The 24,283-nt window shown below is 36.9% G+C and overlaps 1 protein-coding gene across 5 annotated transcripts in view; it reads left to right on the plus strand.

Annotated features, from left to right (window-relative positions):
* Positions 1 to 24,283, plus strand: part of NBEAL1 (neurobeachin like 1) — a 212,748-nt gene that overhangs the window by 140,671 nt on the left and 47,794 nt on the right. For all 5 annotated transcript variants that reach the window (XM_038001729.2, XM_073019947.1, XM_073019948.1 and 2 more), the window contains 8 exons: positions 1,692 to 1,849; positions 4,150 to 4,274; positions 9,999 to 10,125; positions 16,928 to 17,076; positions 18,016 to 18,149; positions 20,672 to 20,776; positions 22,882 to 22,977; positions 23,700 to 23,824. In XM_038001729.2, coding sequence (XP_037857657.2) covers positions 1,692 to 1,849; positions 4,150 to 4,274; positions 9,999 to 10,125; positions 16,928 to 17,076; positions 18,016 to 18,149; positions 20,672 to 20,776; positions 22,882 to 22,977; positions 23,700 to 23,824 — 1,019 coding nt within the window. The remainder of the gene's footprint in view (positions 1 to 1,691; positions 1,850 to 4,149; positions 4,275 to 9,998; positions 10,126 to 16,927; positions 17,077 to 18,015; positions 18,150 to 20,671; positions 20,777 to 22,881; positions 22,978 to 23,699; positions 23,825 to 24,283) is intronic.

Consider the following 24,283-nt stretch of genomic DNA (forward strand, 5'->3'; position numbering starts at 1 on the left):
TAAAATCAATACACAAAATTTAATCATATTTCTGTTCACTAGCAATGAATAAGGAATGGGAAACAGATTTTCTAAAAATACTTTTACAATAGCTCTAAAAATAATAAAATGCATAGGTATCAATCTAACAAAATATATACGGCATCTGCTGTATATATGCCAAAAACTAAAAAACACTTGAAACAAATTAAAGAAGACCTAAATAAATACAGATAGACACTGTATTCATGAATTGGAAGACTCAGTAGTCTTAAGTAATTTTAAGGTGTATATATTTGGTTAAGCCAAAATGAGAACATTGTTCCTTTCTTAACTTAAAATATATTGTAAACATCTTTCCATGCCAGGCTGCAAAGTATTCCATTGTTTTATATATTAGTACATTTAAATGTATTTCCCATTGTTAGACTCATTTACTTTTTTCTTTATTTTAATCTTTTTATTTATTATAAATAGTATTGAATATCCCTATAGTTATATATTTGTGGCTATCCAAGATGATTTCCCTAGGATAAGTGGAATTACTAGTATATAGTGCTTATGATAAATACCGTTATATTTCCCTGAGAGAAGTTCTACCAGTTTGTATTCTCATCAACACTTTCCCTGTAACTTTACCTTTAGGTTTTCTAGACATACCTAATTTAAGAATATCCTTATGTTATTGAACCTCAAAACTGTGAATTGATGTTTAATTACCGTGGAGCTGTCATGACTTCCTCAGTTTTCTCAGCAATGATCTGTTTTAAATATTTAGTAACATTGTATTCCAAAACAATTGATTTCCTACTAAGTCTAATAATAGTTAACAATAACAATTGTAATAACGACATCCACAAGTTATTGAGAACTTGCTATTTTTCTAGCACTATATTAAGTACTTTAAATGTTCATCTTTATTATGACAGTTATTGTTAACCTCATTTTACACATGAGAGGACACTGAGCCTCAGAGAATTAGCTAAGAGAAACAACTAAGCTAAAGATAAAGTTAGATAAGAAAAGTAGCTCAGAAAAGCTAAGATTTGTATCCAGGTCTAACTCCAAGACATATATTTTTAACCACACATTGCTGTAGTGCCTCTCTAAAACGGTTTAAAATTTTAACTGTTCTTTTTAACATAATTCAGTGCTGGTTTGTTTGAAACAAATTAATGCTGTCATTTTAGTTTCTAATAGATGAATATTGATGTGAGTTAGATAAGCTAGTCTTCGGTTTTTTCTTTGAAACCTATGAACATTAATTTCACAGATTAAAGTTATGTCTTGGTAGTATACAATGTGGTTACCCTTCTTTCTACTTTCTTTCCTCTTGAGTCTCATTTTAGATGCCTTATAAATCAAAAGATCCCCTAGGAAAATTATTTTACTTGACAGTAAGTAGGAGGTTAATTATCTTGAGCTTCAAAGTTCTGTGTTGAGGCACTTTGCATTTTTGAAGTTCTTCACATGTTTATTGTTGGTTGGTTGTTTTTTTAAGTTTTAAAAAATATAAATAGATTATAGGTAAAATTATATCATACTTCATCAAAGAAAATGATTCTGATGGAATAAGAAAAGCCTGTTGGTTACTAGCTTCTGTCTCATCATGCAAGATTTTGTTGGTCAAAAATTTTAAATTATGGAATTAAAATGTAAATATACCTGTAAATATATGAGTCAATGAACTTAACTTTTATTGTTTCTTTCAGGAACTGTTTGTGGAGCCATTTAATCGAAAAGCACGCCAAGAGAACCTCAGGTATAATAATATGCTTAAACAACTTAGCAGTCAACAGTTAGCCACTCTTAGACGCTGGAAAGCAATACAGCTCTATCTTACATGTGAAAGGGGACCTTGGGCTAAAAGGTAAGAGGATATAATTTTATTAAGTACTCTTTTTTCTTTACAACTCTGGTCTAGAAATTTTTGAACCAGTGCCCCTTGCACTCCAATTTTTTAAATGTTCAATTTATCAAAGGGTGCTTTTAATCTTATTTATTGTCTTTTTGTGAATTATAGGTCTGGGATGATTTGAGGTTTTATTGTTTTTTATCTTACAGTTATTTGCCTTCCTTTGACCCTTTGATATGAAGTTTATTGGACTTTAGACTCTTAGAGAGTGTTAAACCAATTTACTTCTGTCTTTCTGATACCACCTTTTTGAGCTAGGGCTAATGCTGTTGTATGTTTGAATATTTTACAATTCATTTAATTGATCCGCAGTCACTTCTGTTTTGCTTAATTATATTATCTCCTTTTTTTTTACAGCCCTTTTAAAAATGTGGTAAAATATACATAACATAAAATTTATCCTTTTAACCATTTTAAAATGTACAGTTCACTGGCACTGAGTATATTCATAATGTACAATCATCACCACTGTCTAACTTCATAACATTTTTATCACCTAAAAAGGAAATACTGTACCTATTAAAAAGTCACTCCTTATTATCCTCTGTCCCACCCCCTAGCAACCACCAATCAGCTTTCTGACTGTATTATTTGCCTGTTCTGGTTATTTCATATAAATGGAATCATACAATATGTGGCTTTTTGTGTCTGCCATCTTTCACTTAGCATGTTTTCATTATGTAGTAGCATGTATCAGTACTTTATTCCTTTTTATGGCTGAATAGTATTCCCTTATAAGGATATATCATCTTTTCTTTATCTAGTCAACAGTTGGATGGGCATTTGGGTTGTTTTCCACTTTTTGGCTATTTTGATTAGTGCTGCTGGGAACATTTGTGTACAAGTGTTTGAACACTTGTTTTTAATTCTCTTGAGTATAAACTATGAATAGAATTACTGGGTTGTATGATAATTCTGTGTTTAATTTGCTAAGGAACTGCCAAACTGCTTTCCACAGCAGCTGCATCATTTTATATTTTCACTAGCAATGTGTGAGGGTTCCAATTTCTCCTCATTCTTACCAACACTTGTCATTTCCTGATTTTTTATTATGACCCTCCTAGTGGGAGTAAAGTAGTATTTTGTGATTTCATGTTCCATTTCCTAGTGATTAATGATGTCTAGCATCTTTTCATGTGCTTGTTGGTCATTTTTATATCTTCTTTGAAGAAATGTCTGCTCAAGTCCTTTGCCCATTTTTAGATTGATTTTTTTTGTTGTTGAATTATAAGAGTGTATATATAAATATATATATATATATACTCAATAATAGACCCTGATCCTATATATGATTTTCAGATATGTAGATTGTCTTTTCACTTTATTAATAGCAGCCCTTTTGATACAGGAAAGTTGTTAGTTTTAATGAAGTCCAGTTTAATCTATTTTGTTGTTGCTTTTTGGGGTTTTTTTGGTGTCATATCTAAGAAACCATTGCCAAGTCCAAGGTCATGAAGTTTTACCCTTACCTTTTCTCCTAAGAGTTTTATAGTTTTAGCTTTTATATGTAGATCTTTGTCCACTTGCAATTATATTGTCTTTATTTGTGGTAAAATTATTTTTTATTTTGAAAACTATTGGAAATATAACATCTGTATAGCTAGTTAAGAATTCCCATTTAACAGTGAAAGAGTAAAGGTATCGAGCTGTAAGTCTAAAAGTCAATGTTCAAATCTTATTTCTGCTACCTGTAAACCTCATGTTACCTTGGGCAAATTATTTAGTCTGTTTTAGATTCCTCGTGTATAAAGTGCAGCTACGCATACTCACTTTGGTTCTATCAGAGTTATTTGGATTAAATGAAATAAAAAATGTGAACAGTTTTATAAAATGGTGCTAAACAGGCTGGGCATAGTGGGTCACACCTGTAATCCCGGTACTTTGGGAGGCCAAGGCAGGCAAATTACTTGAGGCCAGGAGTTCAAGACCAGCCTGACCAACATGGCAAAAACCCATCTCTACTAAAATTACAAAAATTAACTGAGCGTAGAGGCACACGCCTGCAGTCCCTGCTATGTCGGGAGGCTGAGGCACGAGAATCACTTGAATCCAGGAGGCAGAGGTTGCAGTGAGCTGAGATTGTGCCACTACACTCCAGCCTGGGCGACAGAATGAGACTCTGTCTCTAAAAAATAAAAGTAAAATAAAATGGTACTAAACAAATGTAAAGTACCTGATACTTTTTTACAGTATTTAAATCAATCTTTATAATTTAAATTAAATAATTTTACTTGTTTGCTTATGAATATTCTTAGGAAACAGAATCCGATTCATTGGAAGCTAGCTAATGTAGAGAATTATTCCCGCATGAGACTTAAGCTGGTACCGAATTATAATTTCAAAACCCATGAGGAAGCTAGTGCCTTGAGAGATAATCTGGGTGAGTTCCAATGACTGTTTAATTATTTGTTGAAGGTAATGAGAGTGTTCTTGGGGTTGATGATTGTTTATTTCATTGTTTTAAATGTGTTTACTTATGAAGGAAGGGTGGCATTTTATAATTGATATTTAAATGACTGTATGTTTTTAGTCCTGTTACATTTGGCCTAAATCCAAGGTAATTTAATACTTCCATTGATTTTAATTTCTAAAAGAAAAAAACTTTAATTATAAAAGTATACTGTACTTCATATCAACTGTTATGTCTCTTGCAATAAAACAGTGTTCTTTTCTCTTAGTTTTTTTGCTCGTCAAGACTAAGGCTAATACTAATGTTAGATAGAATTCTTAGCAATCCTTTTCTTTTTTTTTTGAGACAGAGTCTCACTCTCTTGCCCAGGCTGAAGTGCAGTGGCGCAATCTCAGCTCACTGCAACCTCCACTTCCTGGGTTCAAGCAATTCTCGTGCCTCAGCCTCTGAGTAGCTGGGACTACAGTCACATGCCACCACACCTGGCTAATTTTTGTATTTTTAGTAAAGACGGGATTTCACCATGTTGGCCAGGCTGGTCTCCAACTCCTGACCTCAAGTGATCCTCCCACCTCTGCCTCCCAAAGTGCTGGGATTAGAGGTGTGAGCCACCAAACTCAGCTAGAATTCTTAGCAATCTTTTATGCCTTTTATTATAACCTATTTTTATAGAGCTCTAGACCCTTAGTATCTTAGATTGACCAATGCCTTTTTCTAGGGAAAAAAAAAAAAAAAAAACTACTTGAGGTCAGGAGTTCAAGACCAGCCTGGCCAAACCCCGTCTCTACTAAAAATACAAAAAATTAGCCAGGCATGGTGGCGGGCACCTGTAATCCCAGCTACTCAGGAGGCTGAGGCAGAAGAATTGCTTGAACCCGGGAGGCGGAGGTTGCAGTGACCTGAGATCACGCTACTGCATTCCAGTCTGGGCAACAAGAGCAAAACTCTGTCTCAAAACAAACAAAAATTTAGCCTGACAGTATTTCAAAACAGATCTTAAGGGGTTTCTGCAACTCTTTAGGAAGCCCTTCCTTTATAACTATCTCACTTGTCATCTCTCCCTTTTTTAAGACAGGTCTGTGAAATACTCCAAAATGTTGTTTATCAAGAATCATTGGGCCTGCACGGTGGCTCATGCCTGTAATCCCAGCACTTCGGGAGGCCATGGCAGGCAGATCACCTGAGGTCAGGAGTTCGAGACCAGCCTGGCCAACATGGTGAAACCCTGTCTCTACTAAAAATACAAAAATTAGCTGGGCATGGTGGCGGGCACCTGTAATCCCAGCTACTCCGGAGGCTGAGACAGGAGAATCACTTGAACACGAGAGGCAGAGGTGGCCGTGAGCCGATATCACGTCATTGTACTCCAGCCTGGGCGACAAGAGCAAAACTCCTTCTCAACAACAACAACACATCATTGGTAGTCATAGGCATGTTATGTTGTAGTTTTAGATGACATGAGTACCAACTTTTAGATGTTATTTTTAAACTACTTTTATTTTTTTGAGACTGAGTCTCCCTGTATTGACCAGGCTAGATTGCAGAGACTTGAACATGCCTCACTACAGCCTTGGCCTCCTAGGCTCAAACAATCCTTCTGCCTCAGCCTCTTGATTAGCTGGGACTACCAATGTGTGCCACCATGCCATGCCCAGCTTTTTTTTTTTTTTGGTAGAGACAAGGTCTCATCATGTTGCCAGACTGGTCTTGAACTCCTGGGCTCAAGTGGCAATCCTTCCACCTCAGCCTCCCAAAGTGCTGGGATTACAGACGTGAGCCAGCATGCCTGGCAAGATCTTATTTTTTTTAATTGCTTTAACATATGGCCAAAACATTTGATGCCATAAAATGAATCAAGAGAGCCATGATGCTTGCCATTTAGAGTCTTACATTTTGAAATAAATCAGATATAGTAAGTGGTTTTCCTTAATTCAAAATAATGGCCCTGTCCATGATATAAACATTAACTTTGAGTGTTATCTTACATAGCAGTAGCCAATTGTGTATAGCTTTTTCTCTGAAAGAATCTTGTATCCTCTTCTGTAAGTATCTTTCTCTACTCTTTGAGATGTAACTATCATTAACACCCAACAAATATCTTTTGGTAAATGACCTTAATAGTTACTTAAGGAATAGTGTTCCATATTATTTTCTTGACTTTTGCCAAGAAATCTCCTTCCATAAAGTTCCCTCTGCTTTTTCCTCTCCTTCTCACCCCTCTACACATGCACACAGATGTAATTTTATGTCCCTTCTTAGTCTTAGTTGTTCTTTTTGTTTGTTTTTCTCACTTTAAAAATTTACTTCAAGTATAATAGTGACAATAAAACTGTACAGAAAAAAAATTTATATATTTCAAGGTGAAATTGGAAATCATAACAAATGGCATCAGTCTTTAAAATCTTTAAAGTTCTTTGAAGTATACTTCAGAATTAACTGCAAAATGTTTTACCTACTCCTTAGTTTTGTCTATAGAGTATTTTCATTAACTGCCAGAATTCATGGTATTCTTTTTTTTTAATATTATCTTGTTTTGTTTTACTTACCCCAATACTGCTTTTTATAAGCAACCCATTGCAGATGTATAGAATAGTGTTTTCATTATGGGCTAACCTGCAAAGCTAACCATGATTTAAAATATTATTTTGGATGGAAAATCCATTATTAATTTCAAACAGCTGACTTATGAAGCATCTTTTCGAACACACCCACTTGTAAATTAGGGAATTTGAAGAGTCAAAAAGAATATATTCTTAAATGTATCAGTAAAAATATTTGGTTTGTAGTGTGGGCAACATAGTGATAAAATAAAATGTTTTGTAGCCAGGTGGCACATGCTTGTAGTTGGAGCTACTCAGAGGTGAGAAGATCGCTTGAACCCAGGAGGTCGAGGCTACAGTGAGCCACGATTGTGTCACTGCATTCCAGCCTGGGCAACAGAGTGAGACTTTGTCTCAAAAAAGAAAAAAAGTTTGGTTTGGCTAGGTGTGATGGCTCATACCTGTAATCCCAGCACTTTGGGAGTCCAAGGAGAAGAGTCACTTGAGCCCAGGAGTTGGAAACTAGTCTGGACAACATAATGAGACCTCATCTCTACAAAACAAATTTTAAAAGTCAACTGGGTGCAGTCATGTGTGCCCATGATCCCAGGTACTTGGGAGGCTGAGGTGGAGGATCGCTTGAGCCCAGGAGATTGAGGCTGCAGTGAGACATGATTGTACCACTTCATTCCAGCCCGGGCAACACAGTAAAACCCTCTCTCCCAAAAAAAAAATTTGATTTAAGAAATTTTTTTTTGTCTGTAATTCTTTATTTATTAGACATGCTGTTTTCTGATTGGCAAATTTAACAACTTATTTTTAGTCCTCACCCTGCTTCCATTGTTTCTGAAGCATTTAGTGGTTATCCTCCTCTGTAAGTGTATTTCTTTCCTTCTTTCTTTTCCTGTTTGTTTGTTTGTTTTGTGAGACAGGATGTCACTCTGTCACCCAGGCTGGAGTGCAGTGGTGCAGTCACCACTCATTGTAGACTTGAGCTCCTGGGCTCAAGTGATCCTCCTGCCACAGCTTCCTGCGCAGCTGGTACTATAGATGTGTACCACCACACCCAGCTAGTTTTTTAATTTCTAAACTTTTTTTGTGGAGACAAGGTCTCCCTCTGTTGCCCAGGTTGGTCTCGAATTTCTGGACTCAAGTGATCCTTCCACCTCAGCCTCTCAGAGTGCTGGGATTACAGGCATGAGCCATCCCACTCAGCCTGTAAATATATTTCTTTCTTAGCTCTGCTGTTTAACCTCCTACTTTTTATACCAACTTTTAGTCTTTTTTTCTAAAACTGTTTCCCTGCACACCTTTAAATGATGATGTTCCCAGATCCATTGCTAGCATCTTGCCTTTACCTGTGCTTTTCCTGAGTGATCTCATGGCTTCCTCACCATATATGTAATGCTGCTTTCCCATCTGTATTTCTAGTTCCAACCTTCCTTTTGAACTCTAGAACAATGTTTTCAACTGCCTGTTGGGATACCTGTTCCACAGTCTCCTTATGACATTTCTGAAACTGAATTTATTATCTTTTCTCATATGTGTATGCCTTACCCTAGTTTCTGCTTCTCTTGTATCTGGTATTGTAGTTATCAGTATCTCCATATATTAGCTGCTGAAATTAAAATCCATGTTATCCGTGAGTCTTTCCTCATCTCTCTGAAATCCCTACATACAACAGCTCTTTAGGTACTGTGTCTCTTACATAACCTTTGAATGTTTTTCCTTATTTTCATTCCCTTTGCTATTGCCATGGCTTAGCTTGGTGCTTTCTCCAAACTTACAGTAGCTTCCCAGCTGGCCTCCTTGCTGCAGTCCATCCTTCATTCTCCATCCTTCACCAATCTTCCATCAGATTTTCAATTCATACTGTTAACGGGATAGTACCATACATCTACATAAAGTCGATTTCCTATTTGTATCAGACTATCTAGGCTTCCTTCTTTTCACTTTTTATTGCATTGTTATGTAGTTTGTTAGTTAAATGTTTTAACAATAAATTAGACCTCATGAAAAAACATGTTCAGTAGAAATAGTTACTAACTTGTTCTAGGGAAAATGTGAATCACTACTTCCCAATATAGAAGAAGGTATGATCAAACAGATTTACACAGAAAAATGCAACTGTACATTAGGTTGATTCATTTTATGTCTGAGCAATGGTATCATTTGAGAAGTTAAGGGAGGATTTGTCATCTTTATAGTGTTTTGTTATTTATAGTTACTTGCAGTATTGTGTTATTTATGTATTTTATATGAATTATTTTTGCCATAAATGAAATGTCTTTATTCATAGTTAAGTGTGTTAATTTTTTTCAGTCCTATAAATTATGCATATATTTGTATTACTGTTCTTATTTCAATCAGATAGTTGGAAGGTAAATATATAATAGTAGCTATCATTTAGTTTACATTTAATGTGTACCAGATGTTTCACATGTATTACCTTTCATGTGCCTAACAACCTTGTGATGAAGTCTCCATTTTACAATTTAGAAAACATACATTCAGAAGGGTCATATGGCTTACTAAATGGCAAAACTAAATTTGAATCTAGGTTCACCACTTCATAGACCATGTTATTTTCATTATACCAGACCTGCCTTTTTGCAGGATGTTTAGTTTATAAAATACATTACATGTATTGCATATCTATGCCTCAGAATTATGTATTAAATTCCTTGTGGTCCAGAAAGTAAACACTTTCGCTCTTGGTCTGTGTATTATTTCCCGATTAAAGACAACTTATCATGTATTCTTTCTTAGTTTTGCTTTAGTACAAATGCATGTTAAAAATAGTTCTATTACATTAATACAATTAGAATATTTCTTCCTTTGACTTAATTATTGGCAACCTTTAGAATTAAATATAAATTAAGAGAGTACTTGGCCTATTTCTGAAACAAATAATACCATTATTAAAAATAGATACTATTATTTTTAAAACATTTATTCTTTTTACCTTATGAATAGTAGTTGTCAAAATCACCATCAAGCATCAAGGATTACTCTAAATCAAAGTACCATCTTTACTTATATACATATTGTTATCATCTAACAGTCAGGAACATAATTAGCAGTCAGAAATTACAGAAGGGCTATAATATTGTTTTTTACTTTATGTTTAATAGATATTTTGTGTTTAAAACAGGTATCCAACACTCACAGCCTTCCAGTGATACATTGCTTTTGGAAGTAGTGAAACAAGTAAAAGTTAGTGATATGGAGGAGGATAAATTAGACCTTCCTGAAGAGGATATATCAGCTAGAGTAAATGTGTATGTATAAATATTTAAAATTATTTTGTTCTGAGAAAGGGGATTGCAAAATCGTGGAAAAGATTTGCTTGAAATTCTAGCGCCACGTATTTTCAGGGTCCAACAGTTAATGCTGTATCAGCTGTTAGGATTTTATCAGTACTGAGATTATTGAGAAAGGCTTCTTAGAACTGGGATGACATGGAACTGGACTTTGAAATTAGAAAGTATTTAGAACTGTATGATAATGAAGGCAATACATTGAATTTGTGAGATTCAGCTATACCTGTGTTCAGATGGAAATGTACAGAACAAAATATAAACTGTTAAGCAAAAGAAAGAACATTATAAAAACAAAAGCAGAAATTCGTGAAAGAGAAAAACAGAAAGATTAAAAACATCGAAGCCTGGTTATTAAAAACAAACAACAAACTAACAAAAAGCAAAAAAACATAAACCTCTAGCCAGACTGATTAAAAGAAAGACAACATAAATTGCCTATATTAGGATTGAAAGAGGAGATGATGCCACAAATAATAAGGTGATTGAGAAGAATACTAATGATTTTATGCCTGTAAGTTTGACAGCTTAGATGAAACAAATGCTTTGAAAGATGCAAATTACCCAACCTCCCTCAAGAAGAAACAGATAACCTGAAAAGCCTTAGATACATTTTAAAATTTTTAATTTGTACTTCAAAAACTTTCTTTAAGGAAATGTAAAATATATTAATTTCCTCATCTCCTCTTTGTGTTACTGCTGTCATACATATTACATTTCTTTGTATAAGTTCAGCAATACAGTTTTATAGTTGCTGTTTTATGCAGTTATCTTTAAATGAATTATAGGAAGAACACAAATATATGTTATCAATACTTTATGTTTGCTACATAATTATCAAGTATCATACTTGTGCACTTTCTTTGTGTGTGCATTCATTTATCATCTGATAAAAATTCCTTCCAGCCTAAAAGACTTTCTTCAGTTATTTTGTGTGTGTTTTTGTGTGTGTGTGTGTGTGTGTGTGTGTGTTTTTGTTTGTTTGTTTGTTTTTTGAGACAGGATCTTGCTGTGTCACCTCAACTGGACTGCAGTGGTGTGATCACAGCTCACTGGAGCCTCCACCTCCTGGTCTCAAGTGATACTCCTGCCTCAGCCTCCTGAGTAGCTGGGACTATAGGCACACCACCATGTCTAGCTAATTTTTGAATTTTTTTGCAGAGACAGAGTCTCACTGTATTGCCCAGGCTGGTCTCAAACCCTTGGGCCCCCATGATCCTCCCGTCTTGGTTTCCCAAAGTGCTTGGATTATAGGCCACCAGAGAGTGAGCCGCTGCACCCAGCCCTCTAGTATTTCTAATAAGGAAAGTCTGATTGCCACAAACTCTCCATTTGTTTTCCAGGGAGGTCTTTATTTTTGTTAATCCAGATATATCTCACAAACATAAAATTTACCGTTTTTAATGCACACAATTCAATGGGATTTTTTAGTGTTTTCACAAATTTGTACAACCATCCCCACTGTATAATTCCAGAACATTTATATCACCCCAAAAGGAAATCTTGTACCTTTTAGTGGTCGGTCCCGGTTTTCCCCTTCTCACACACCCTGGCAACCACTAATTACTTTGTCTCTGTGGATTTGCCTACTTTGGACATTTTCTGTAACTCCTACAATTTGTGTCTGGCTTATTTTCATTTGGAATAATGTTTTCAAGATTCATTCATGTCATAGCATATAAGAGTACTTTATTCCTTTTTGTGGCTGAATAATATTATAAATAATTTTCCATTTATAACCATTTATGGTTGTCCAAAATATGGATAATCACATTTTGCTTATCCATTCATCAGTCAGCATTTAGGTTGTTTCTACTTTTAGGCTATTACGAATAATACTTCTATGAATATTCATGTACAAATTTTTGTGCAAACATAAGTTTTTAGTCGTCTTGGGTATCTACCGAGGAGTATAATAGTTAGATCATATGATAATTCTGTTTGAACTTTTGAGGAATTACCAAACTGTTTTTTACAGGGACCATATCATTTTACATTTTCACCAGCAATATATGAGTGTTCTGATTTCTCCACATCTACCCTTGTTATTTTCCTTGTGGTTTTGTAAAAATTCATTATAGCCATCCTGTATGGTTTGAAGTCATATCTATCTTATTTGCATTTTCCTAGTACCTAATAATGTTGAGCATCTTTTCATGTGCTTGTTTGCCATTAATATATCTACTTTGGAGAATATCTATGCAAATCACTTGCCCCCCCCCAACCCTTTTTTTTTTTTTTTTTTTTTTTTGAGACAGAGTCTCACTCTTGTCACCCATGCTAAAGTGCAGTGGCGCGATCTCGGCTAACTGTGTCCTCTGCCTCCCAAGTTCAAGCAATTCTCCTGCCTTAGCCCCCTGAGTAGCTGGGATTACAGGCGCCTGCCACCATGCATGGCTAATTTTTGTACTTCTAGTGGAGACAGGGTTTGGCCGTGTTGACCAGGCTGGTCTCAAGCTCCTGACCTCAGGTGATCCGCCCACCACGGCTTCCCAAAGTGCTGGGATTACAGGCGTGAGCCACCATGCCCGGCCTGGTTCTTTTTTAAAATGTTTTTAATTTCTATCTCTTTATTGATAGTCTCTATTTGATTAGCTTCATTGCTATACTTCCCTTTATTTCTTTAAACATAGTTTCCTATGTTCTTTTGATGTATTTATGATAGCTACTTTGAAGTCATTGTTAAATTGAACATCAGAGGTCTGCCAGAGACAGTTTCTTTTTATTGCTTTTGTGTTTATGGCTCATACTTTCCTTTTTCTTTGTTTTCTCATAATTTTTGTTAAAAAACTATACACTTTTGGTAACAAATTGTAGCCAATCTGGCTTCTGATCTCCCTCTGTTACGGTTGCTACTGTTGTGATTTTGTTTGTTTGTTTACTTTCCCGAACTAATTCTGTGGAGCCTGTTTTAACCTTCTGTGTGTTGCCAATGACGTCTCTATTCATTGGGTTTTGTTTTGTTTTGTTTTTTGTTGTAAAACCTGGCCTAGTAGGGATTGTCTGTGGGTCAGCATACCTTGGTGGTCAGTCATTGGTTAGAGGTTGTCTTTAGCCCCCCTGATCCAGCTGAATGCTATAGCTCAGGAGTATAATTCCAGCTATTCAGGAGGCTGAGGCAAGAGGATCACAGGGCAGGAGTTTGAGACCAACCTGAGCAACATAGTGAGACCCTCTCTCTAAGAAAATAGGCCAGGCGGGCTGGGTGCAGTGGCTCATGCCTGTAATCTCAGCACTTTGGGAGTCCAAGGCGGGTGGATCACGAGGTCAGGAGATTGAGATCATCCTGGCTAACATAGTGAAACTGCATCTCTACTAAAAATACAAAAAATTAGTCAGGCATGGTGGCGGGCGCCTGTAGTCCCAGCTACTCGGAAGGCTGAGGCAGGAGAATGACGTAAACCCAGGAGGTGGAGCTTGCAATGAGCTAAGATTGCACCATTGCACTCCAGCCTGGGAAACAGAGTGAGACTCCGTCTCAAAAATAAAAAATAGAAAATAGACCAGGTGTGGTGGCTCACGCCTGTAATCCCAGCACTTTGGGAGGCTGAGGCAGGTAGATCACACAGTTAAGAGATTGAGACTATCCTGGCCAACATGGTGAAACCCTGTCTTTACTAAAAATACAAAAATTAGCCAGGTGTGGTAGCGGGCGCCTGTAGTCCCAGCTACTCAGGAGGCTGAGGAAGGAGAATTGTGCCAACTCAGGAGGCAGAGGTTGCGGTGAGCTGAGATCGCTCCACTGCACTTCAGCCTGGGTGACAAAGCAAGACTCCATCTCAAAATAAATAAATAAATAAATAAGCCAGGCATGGTGGTGGTGTGTGCCTATAGTCTTAACTATTGGGAAGGCTGAGGCAGGAAGATCCTTTGAGCCCAGGAGTTGAAAGCTGCAGTAAGCTATGATCACACCACTACAGTGCAGCCTGGGTGACAGAGCCAGACCCTACCTCTAAAAGAAATATATAAATAAGCAAGACCCACCCCACCCCCCATCTCTAAAATAAAAGATCCAGTAAGACTGCCATCTTTCGCCAGTGGATCTGTACATTGCTTAGGGATTACATTTAAAGTTCATGATTTATATATCTGCCTTAATGTGAGTTTTGGGGGGGTTTGTTTTGTTTTGATTTGATTGATTGATTGCCTTTTTTTTTTTTTTTTTTTTTTTTTTTGAGATGGAGTCTTACTCTCAACTAGGCTGGAGTGCAGTGGCACAATCTCAGCTCACTGCAACCACTGCCTCCCGGGTTTTGAGTGATTCTCGTGCTTCAGCCCCTCAAGTAGTTGGAATTACAGGCATGTGCCACTACACCCAGCTAATTTTTTATATTTTTTGTAGAGACGGGTTTCACCATGTTGGCCAGGCTGACCTCAAACTCCTGATCCTGTTTGCTCCCACCATGGCCACCCAAAGTGCTGGGATTACAGGTGTGAGCCACTGCACCCAGCCTAATACTTAACTTTCTATGTTCGTAAAGCCACATATTCAGCCAAGAATGAGTAGCTATGTCCCAAATATATGATTTGTTTATATTATGAACTACACATGGTAAATCTTTCTTTGAAGCTTATTTTAATATTACAAATTGAGGGCCAGGCATGGTGGCCCGCAGTTTGTCAGCACTTTGGGAGGCCGAGGTGGACAGATCACTTGAGTTCAGCAGCTCCAGACCAGCCTGGGCAACATGGCAAAATTCCGTCTCTACCAAAAATACAAAAAATTAATTTGGCGTGGTGGTGTGCACCTTTGTTCTCAGCTACTTGGGAGGCTGAAGTGGAAGGACTGCTTGAGCCTGGAAGGTGGACGTTACAATGAGGCAAGATTGCACCACTGCACTCCAGCCTGGGTGTCAGAGTGAGACCCCATCTCAAAAAATGGGTGTATTAAAAATTGACTAGATTCAGTAGTATTCTTTGGTGGCATAATCAGGATTTTTATTTATATTAATTCAGTAATTTTTTTAGATTTCCTTGATTATTTTCAGGGTACTGGGGAGGGGCAGTTATATAGGGAAATATCTTGGTAGATATTCAGTCAGCTTTTTAATTGGGATTTTTTTTTCTTTCTTTGATGACTAGTGAATTTAATGGATGTCAGACTAATTTTTTTACACTGAAGAACCAAAATACTTTTTGTCATCTAATATAAATAACTCTCAGACTATTTACTTTTTTAGGGTTACTCATTGCACTATTTATCACTGTAAATATTAGTATTTCAGTGTTTGGAAAAACATTGTTTCCAGTAATTATATTTTTAAAAAGAAAAGCTTAGTTTTAAATAAATGGTTGCAACATTACAAACTTAAATTGGTGATACAGAACTCCTCGTGGAAACCCACTAAAAATAAAATTAGACTTAGTCATTGGTACCCCGGACATGAGGTAGATATGAAATGTCTAGGACCAGAGAGTAGCTGGCTTAAAAGATTTAGTTGAATAACATTCTGTGAGTGGTAGGAGCTCCTGTTTCTCTCTTTTTTTTTTTTTTTTTTTTTTTTTGAGACGGAGTTGCACTCTTGTTGCCCATACTGGAGTGTAGTGGCATGATCTCAGCTCACCGCAACGCCGTCTCCCAGGTTCAAGCGATTCTTTTGCCTCAGCCTCCTGAGTAGCTGGGATTACAGGCATGCACCAACACGCCTGGCTAATTTTGTATTTTTAATAGAGACGGGGTTTCTCCATGTTGGTCAGGCTGGTCTTGAACTCCCGACCTCAGGTGATCCGCCCACCTCAGCCTTCCAAAGTGCTGGGATTACAGACGTGAGCCACTGCGCCCAGCCAGGAGCTCCCATTTCTATCCTTGGCAGTTAAAGTCACCTAGGCCACCAAAAGACTGTCTCTTTCCAGTTACTTCCTCCAGCAAATATATAAATAATATTCCTCCTAATATAAGGTGACTTCACGTTAAGTAAGGTATGGCAATAATAACTCTTTGCATTATCTCCAGTTCCCTTGGTAAGGGGATGCTATAATGGTGATGCTCTCTAGTTTTAGTTACTCTTGAAAGTCTTATTTTATAGTTTAAGATTCATATTTAGTACTTCTAATAATTATTTACAAACATCACTGCAATGCAGTCTTAGTCACAGATTCATGTATTTTGTGGGTCAATTCATGTCTCCCACAATATAGCTAAAATGACATGACCAATATTGCCTTATTTTTCAACTGTCCTCTGCTAGTTGTTTTACAGGGTCACTGTGTTTTATTATAACGGGTCGTATAAAATAAGGATGTGAAGCTTATTTTTAATGAAACTGAATCATTGAGTAATAAAAATATTTGGACACTGTTTAAGTAATTTGATATGCAGAATATTTCTTGAGGGTAATTCAAATATTCTTTCCAGACATTAATTTGACAGATAAGTGATTTATATTTGAGGCCAGGCACGGTGGCTCATGCATATTATCCCAGCACTTTGGAAGACCGAGGTGGGTGGATCCCTTGAGCTCAGGAGATCGAAACCAGCCTGGGCAACATGGCAAAATCCCATCTCTACAAAAAATATAAAAATTAGCTGGGCATGGTGGCATGCACCTGTATTCCCAGCTACTTGGGTGGCTGAGGTGGGAGGACTGCTTGAGCCCGGGAGGCAGAGGTTGCGGTGATTGAGCTGACATTGTGCCACGGCAACAAGATCTTGTCTCAAAAAAAAGTAAAATCAGAGAGATTTATATTTAAATATGGTATTATCTTCTATTTAAGAAAAATAAATGGTTAGATTTTTCTGTTTATTGGCTTTTTGTTTTTACAGTGATGAGAAAGAAGAACAGGATCAAAAAGAAAAATTGGTATTGATGGAAGACTGTGAACTCATTACAATAATTGATGTAATTCCTGGCAGATTAGAAATCACTACTCAACACATTTACTTCTATGATGGCAGCATTGAAAAAGAAGATGGTGAGGAGTTCTGGAAAAAATGATTTTTGCTGTTCAATAATTAAGTATCCAATTTATCAATCATGAATGAGAAGAACGCAGTAAGATAGAACTGTGTATCATGTAAAAGGAGAAATGGAAAGTCAGTATGGGGTTAAATTTGTTACCAAGTGGAAGGGAATGCTTTTTAAAAATTATCGATGCATTTTTAAGGATTTGGCTAGAGGGAATTGCTATAAACTTAAGTTACAAAATCAGTGTTTATTATTATTATTATTATTTTTCGAGATGGAGTTTCGTTCTTGTTGCCCAGGCTGGAGTGCAATGGTGCAATCTTGATTCACTGAGCCCTCCGCCTCCCAGGTTCAAGCAATTCTCCTGCCTCAGCCTCCCGAGTAGCTGGGCTTACAGGCATGTGCCACCATGCCCTTCTAATTTTGTATTTTTTGTTAATAGAGACGGGGTTTCTCCATGTTGGTCAGGCTGGTCTCGAACTCCTGACCTCAGGTAATCTGCCCACCTCAGCCTCCCAAAGTGCTGGGATTACAGGTGTGAGCCACCACACGCATTTTATCATACCTTTGTCTTCATTTTATCTTCATTTTATCATACCTTTGTATGTGTACTTATTCCTGTAGGCTTCTCATGTCATCTTTTATGTGATAATAAAAGAATGATTAAATCTAAGATGCCAACATACAGAGAAAAGGAAAACTGTTTCTGAGGTGTATTCAGAATTATCTTGTATTCTAATGGGAAGGCAGTAGAATAGTTATAGAACTTTAAAATAGTTTTGAAAGAACCAGTTTAAATATCCAACTCATTTAACAAATGGTTTATATAGTATAGAAATTGAATTCCTTTTTCCTAAAACCTTTTGTCAAGAACTAAAAGGTATTTTCTACATAGCGTGAGTAACTTTATATGGTATCTCAGTCACAAGATTTCTTCTCTTTTCAGGAGTAGGTTTTGATTTCAAGTGGCCTCATTCTCAAATTCGAGAGATTCACCTCCGGCGTTACAACTTAAGAAGATCAGCCCTTGAGATTTTTCATGTTGACCAATCCAACTACTTTCTCAATTTCAAAAAAGAGGTATGTACTGTGGTTTCAGGAAATCCCAAAATACTGGCTTTAAATACGTTTCCAGCTAGTGAGCTCTAATGGAACTTTGGGCTGTATTCTTTTGTCAAGACAAAATGTTAGAGGAAAATATATATACTTTGAGGGCTAATCAGTGTATGAATTTTTGTTGAGATTTACCTATGTTTGAGTTTTGGGGAAGTTCAGCTTTTATATATATGGCTAGATAAAGTAGAATTTTTAGTGCCTCATTACATTCACTTGTGATGTAATATACAATATGTTAGCTATGAGTAGATTTAGTAAATTAGATTGGTTTCAAATTCAAAAATAATGAGGAATCTGTTTCTTCTAGGAATATAGTAAATTCTTAAGTAATGTAGGTTGTTAAGTGCGTATGCTCTAAAGCCAGATTACCAGGGTCCAAGTACTGTCTCCACCACTAGCTGTGTAAGCTTGGGCTCGTTACTGAGAATGCTTGGGCCTGGCCTTCCTTCCCTCTCTCATTCACTTGAGGTCAGACATGTATTACAGTTTGACAGCTCTCCCCACGTTGCATAGCTCTGCCATTTTCTCTCGCAGGCATCTCCTCTAGTAAAATACTTGCATTTTAATTCTATCTTGGCATCTGCTTTTCAGAAGACTCACATTAGCACACACAATAACTAATTTTCCATTCTTCTGTGGAACCCAGGTTTACTTATTGATGATTTGATTAAGATGTTTAAAGACCATTCTTCTAGTTTTACAAAAGGAAGTCTTTTTACTGTTACAAGAAAGTTTTCCTTCATAGGAAAATACAAAGCATGTGTTTTATGGAAAGCTGTGTCATGTAATTAAACTAAGTCTGCCCCTGCTAAGTACTAGGTGTTTGTATAACTTTATTGTCTTTAAAGCATATTTGTGTAAAGTATCTAATCTTTATAACAACCATGACATTAAATGTGGCAAATTTGGCCAGACACAGTGGCTCACGTCTGTAATCCCAGCACTTTGGGAGGCCAAGGTGGGTGGATCACCTGAAGTCAGGAGTTCAAGACCACCCTGGCCAACATGGTGAAACCCTGTCTCTACTAATAATATAAAAATTAGCCAGTCGTGGTGGCACATAACCTGTAATCCCAGCTACCTGGGATGCTGAGGCAGGAGAATCACTTGAACCTGGGAGGCAGAGATTGCAGTGAGCCAAGATCACGCTATTGCACTCCAGCCTCAGCAACAAGCGTGAAACTCCGTCTCCAAAATAAATAAATAAATAAATAAATAAATAAATAAATAAATAATAAGGCAGATTCTGGCTGGGTACGATAGCTCACACCTATAGTCCTAGCACTTTGGGAGGCCGAGGCGGCTGGATCACTTGAGGTCAAGAGTTTGAGACCAGCCTGCCCAACATGGTGAAACCCATCTCTACTAAAAATATAAAAATTAACTGGGCACGGTGATGCACACCTATAATCCCAACTACTCGAGAGGCTGAGGTAGGAGAATTGCTTGAACTCTGGAGGCAGAGGTTACAGTGAACCGAGGTCATGCCCGTGCACTCTAGCCTGGGTGACAGAGCGAGACTCCATCTCAAAAAAAAAAAAAAAGGCAAATTCCATTATTCCTTTTTTAATAGTTGAAGAAACTGTAAGTGAATTTTATAACTTTGCATGTGTATAGCCCTGAATAATTCACAGTACTATAAGGATAGATATTATGTTTAATTTACAAATGAGACTCAGTAAATTAATTTATTTGTCAAGATGATTAGTAAATAGCAGAACTAAATTTGAAGTATACTTGAGCAAGTTTTCTAATTCAAAGTCTAATAATCCTTCCGTGATACACAATAACTTTTGTAAAACATACATGGCTTGATTTCAGCAAGTACAATAGAGAAATTAAAACCATAATCTACTGTTTATATGAAATGTCCAGAACAGGCAAACCCATAGAGACAGAAATTAGATTAGTAGCTGTCAGGGAATGGGAAGGAGGCAGAATTGAGAAGTAGCTGTTTGTGACTATGGGATTTCTATTTGAGGTGATAAAAATTTCTAAAGTTAGATAATGGTGATAGTCACGCAACAGTTTGAATATAGTAAAAAAAAAAAAAAAAAAAACCCCGGGGCCAGATGTGGTGGCTCACACATGTAATCCCAGCACTTTGGGAGCTTGAAGTGGGAGGATCGCTTGTTGCCCAGGAGTTTCAGATCAGCCTGGGCAACATGGTGAAACTCCGTCTCTACAAAAAATACAAAAATAATTATCTGGGCACTGGGGGCACGCACCTATAGTCTCAGCTACTCAGGACGCTGAGATGGAGGTTCAACCTGAGCCAGGAGGTCCAGGCTGCAGCGAGCCAAGATCACACCACTGCACCCAGCCTGGGCGACAGCAACTGTCTCAACAAAACAAAGCAAAACACATAACATTAAGTTGTACTCTTTAAAAGGGTGAATTGTCTCTCAGTACAGCTATTGTAACTACCATAATCTTCCAAGTTTGTCTTGATTCATTGTTAAAGTATAAAATGCTGTTTTTTGTAGGTTAGAAACAAAATATATAGCAGACTGTTGTCACTTCATTCTCCAAATAGTTATTATGGAAGCAGATCACCACAAGAGTTATTCAAAGCATCAGGATTGACACAGGTAGGAAATTGTAATAGTCTGTAATGAACTGTTCTGCTCTTCCTTTTAAGTAAGACTTGACTTCTTCTGATTATTTTCCTTTGATTTTTACAACTACTGTTCTTCCATTCAGACTGATCTTTTGAATTATCTTTGAATCTTCCCTTGTTTCCCTCACATAGACAGTGCCCCCCTGCCATCTCCTGTATCATTCAGTTCATGGGTATATCTGTCAATAATTTTCTTTTTAAAAAATAGGGCTGGGTGCAGTGGCTCACGCCTGTAGTCCCAGCACTTTGGGAGGCTGAGGCGGGTGGATCACCTGAGGTCAGGAGTTCAAGACCAGCCTGGCCAACATGGTGAAACCCTATCTCTACTGAAAAATACAAAAAGTAGCCAGGCGTGTTGGCAGGCGCCTATAATCCCAGCTACTCAGGAGGCTGAGGCGGGAGAATTGCTTGAACCAGGGAGGAGGAGGTTGTGGTGAGCTAAGATTCGAGCCACTGTACTATAGCCTGGGTGACAGAGTGAGACTCTGTCTCAAAAGATAATAGTAATAATAATAACATGGGTTTTAAAATCTTAATAATAAAAATAATCAATGCATGAGGTTTAAACAAAAAAAAAAAGGAAAAAAGGGCCTGGAAAGGGTCAAAAAATGCCAATTCTCCTTCCAGCCAAAGTGAATTAATGCTCTCATGAATTATATCCTTATTTATATCCCCGTATCACTTGGATTTGTGCTGCCAGCATGCAAAGGAAAGCCATTGTTTTGGCTTTCCAGGACTGTTCATAGTCTCTTAATCAGGGTCGTTGCCTCCTGGCTCTCTCCTTCCTCCCACATACACATTAATCTTTCTTAAGTGTTGCCCTTATTCAAGACCCATCAGCAATTCTTTACTATTGCCAGTGAAAAAAGTTTTATTTAATAAAGTGTATTTCCTGTTGCCTCTGCAGTAAACTTTATTCTTTAAGTGCTGATTCTACCACTTGGCACTCAAGAACAATTGGGCTACACCTAAGTATCCTCTGAGGATAATTAATGTAATGTTTCACTAAAATAGTTGGGTAGTTTTAATATATCAAGATAGTATTTTTTAATATGCATACTTATGAAAATTTCAATGTGTAACAAAAATTTCAAAGTGGAACAGTCCTTCTAAAATTCAAAATTTTAGGCCAGTTGCAGTGGCTCATGCCTGTAATCCCAGCACCGAGGCGGGTGGATCACCTGAGGTCAAGAGTTCGAGACCAGCCTGACCAACATGGTAAAACCCCGTCTCTACTAAAAATACAAAAAATTAGCTGGGCGTGGTGGCAGGCACCTGTAATCCCAGCGACTCAGGAGGCTGAGGCAGGAGAATCACTTGAACCTTGGAGGCAGAGGTCGCAGTGAGCCAAGATCACGCCATTGCACTCCAGCCTGGGCAACAAGAGTGAAACTACCTCCAAAATTAAAAAATCATTAAAAAATGAAATAATAAAATAAAATTTGAAATTTTAATCCACTTATTCTGGGCATGGTGGCTCATGCCTGTAAACCCAATGCTTTGGGAGGTCAAGCCAGGAACATCACTTGAGGCCTGGAGTTTAAGACCAGCCTGGGCAACAAAGCAAGACCTCATCTCTACAAATAGTTTAGAAAATTAGCCAGTGTAATAGGGCATGCCTTTAGTCCTAGCTACTTGGGAGGCTAAGCCAGGTAGATTGCATGAGCCCAGGAGCTTGAGGCTGTAATGAGCTATGATTGCTTCACTTCTCTCCAACCTGGGTGACAAGAGTGAGACCATTTCTCTGAAAGAAATAAATAAAATAAAAATGTTAACGTATTCAAGTAAAATATTTAATTGAAGAAAAGACAAGTCTTTTTTTTTTTTTTTTTTGTTAGGAAAGAATTTTTATCAAGACCTTCTAGACTGTGGTATAAGATTTATGTTGAATTTTCTGTTCCTTTTTTAGAGACGAATATTTTAAAAGAAGTAAATTTAGGAAACATATATTGATGTATCTCCCTGTTGTACTTTTTTTTTTTTTTAGCCCATTCTTGCTATTGTCAGTAATACCTACCAATGTCTAAGAGATGTAGATTTTTAAATTTTGATATTGCTCTTTTTTGTGCTGTCTAGAAATGGGTAAACAGAGAGATATCAAATTTTGACTACCTCATTCAAATAAATACAATGGCAGGACGAACCTATAATGACCTTGCACAGTATCCTGTGGTAAGTTTTGTATAAACTTTATAAATGTGGAATTGCCCTACATTTTTATAAATGACAGAAGTATATATATGATACTTATTTTTTATTTAAAAAGTATAAAAACCCTTTGGCCTTTCTGTATGTTTTCTACCCAGTTATTTTCAACAAGTATATAAGCATGAAAAGTAATTTAAGTAAAATCCTTTTTTCTTTCACTTCATTGAAAATATCCAATGGGGCCGGGTGCAATGGCTCATGCTTGTAGTCCCAGCACTTTGGGAGGCCAAGGTGGGTGGATCACCTGAAGTCAGAAGTTTGAGACGAGCCTAGCCAACATGGTGAAACCCTGTCTCTACTAAAAATACAAAAATTAGCTGGGCATGGTGGTGCACACCTGTAATCCCAGCAACTTAGGAGGCTGAGGTAGGAGAATTGCTTGAACTCAGGAGGCAGAGGTTGCAGTCAGCTGAGATCATGACACTGCACTCCAGCCTGGGCGACAGAGCAGGACTTTGTCTCAAAAAAAAAAAAAAAAAAAAAAAAAGAAAGTAAAATATCCCAGTGGAATTATAGGAAATAATACTTCTGGTTATTGAATTAAAGATGAGTGGATATTTACAACAGGGAAAAAATATTTTTAGAGACTATCCCTTTTTGTCTTTAGATAACCATTTGATATTAGATATGAGGATATTAGCTTCTCTAAGAAGGAATGTGTAAATTGTAAATTATGGCTCTTTTAGTTTCCCTGGATTTTACAAGATTATACTTCAGAAGAGTTGGACCTTAATAACCCTGCAGTATTTCGAGATCTTTCCAAACCAATTGGGGTAGTTAATGAAAAAAATGCCAAAGCTATGCGAGAAAAGTAAGTACTTCTTATTCCTTTTGAAAAATACACATTGCTTCTTTGAATTTGTATTGATTTTTTGCTATGGCCAACCAAAAAATTTTTTTTTACCGTACTACTACTTTTGATAATCAGAGTCTGATAATTACTTCACTAAGTTTTCTTGAAAATATCTTGGTTGCCCTTCAGAAGTCTTGACTATATTTTTGTTGATTTCCCTTCATCACCAAATTTAAACTGATATTGCTCAGAATTTCTTTTTACCATGCAATAAGTATGTGCTAAAGAGTAATAAATTCTTGAAATTTTTCCTCCCGGATGTTTCAAACTTTATAACTTAATAATCAAACATATTAAAGTATCTGTCTAATATAATATTTGGGTAGATATACAATTTATACTGATGTGTTTTCAGTAATAATGTGAATAAAGAAGAGTAGATGTGTGGCAGTTTAGAACATGTCATTTTGACAAGAA

Source organism: Chlorocebus sabaeus, chromosome 10 (assembly GCF_047675955.1).
Source record: "Chlorocebus sabaeus isolate Y175 chromosome 10, mChlSab1.0.hap1, whole genome shotgun sequence".
Lineage (NCBI taxonomy): Eukaryota > Metazoa > Chordata > Mammalia > Primates > Cercopithecidae > Chlorocebus > Chlorocebus sabaeus.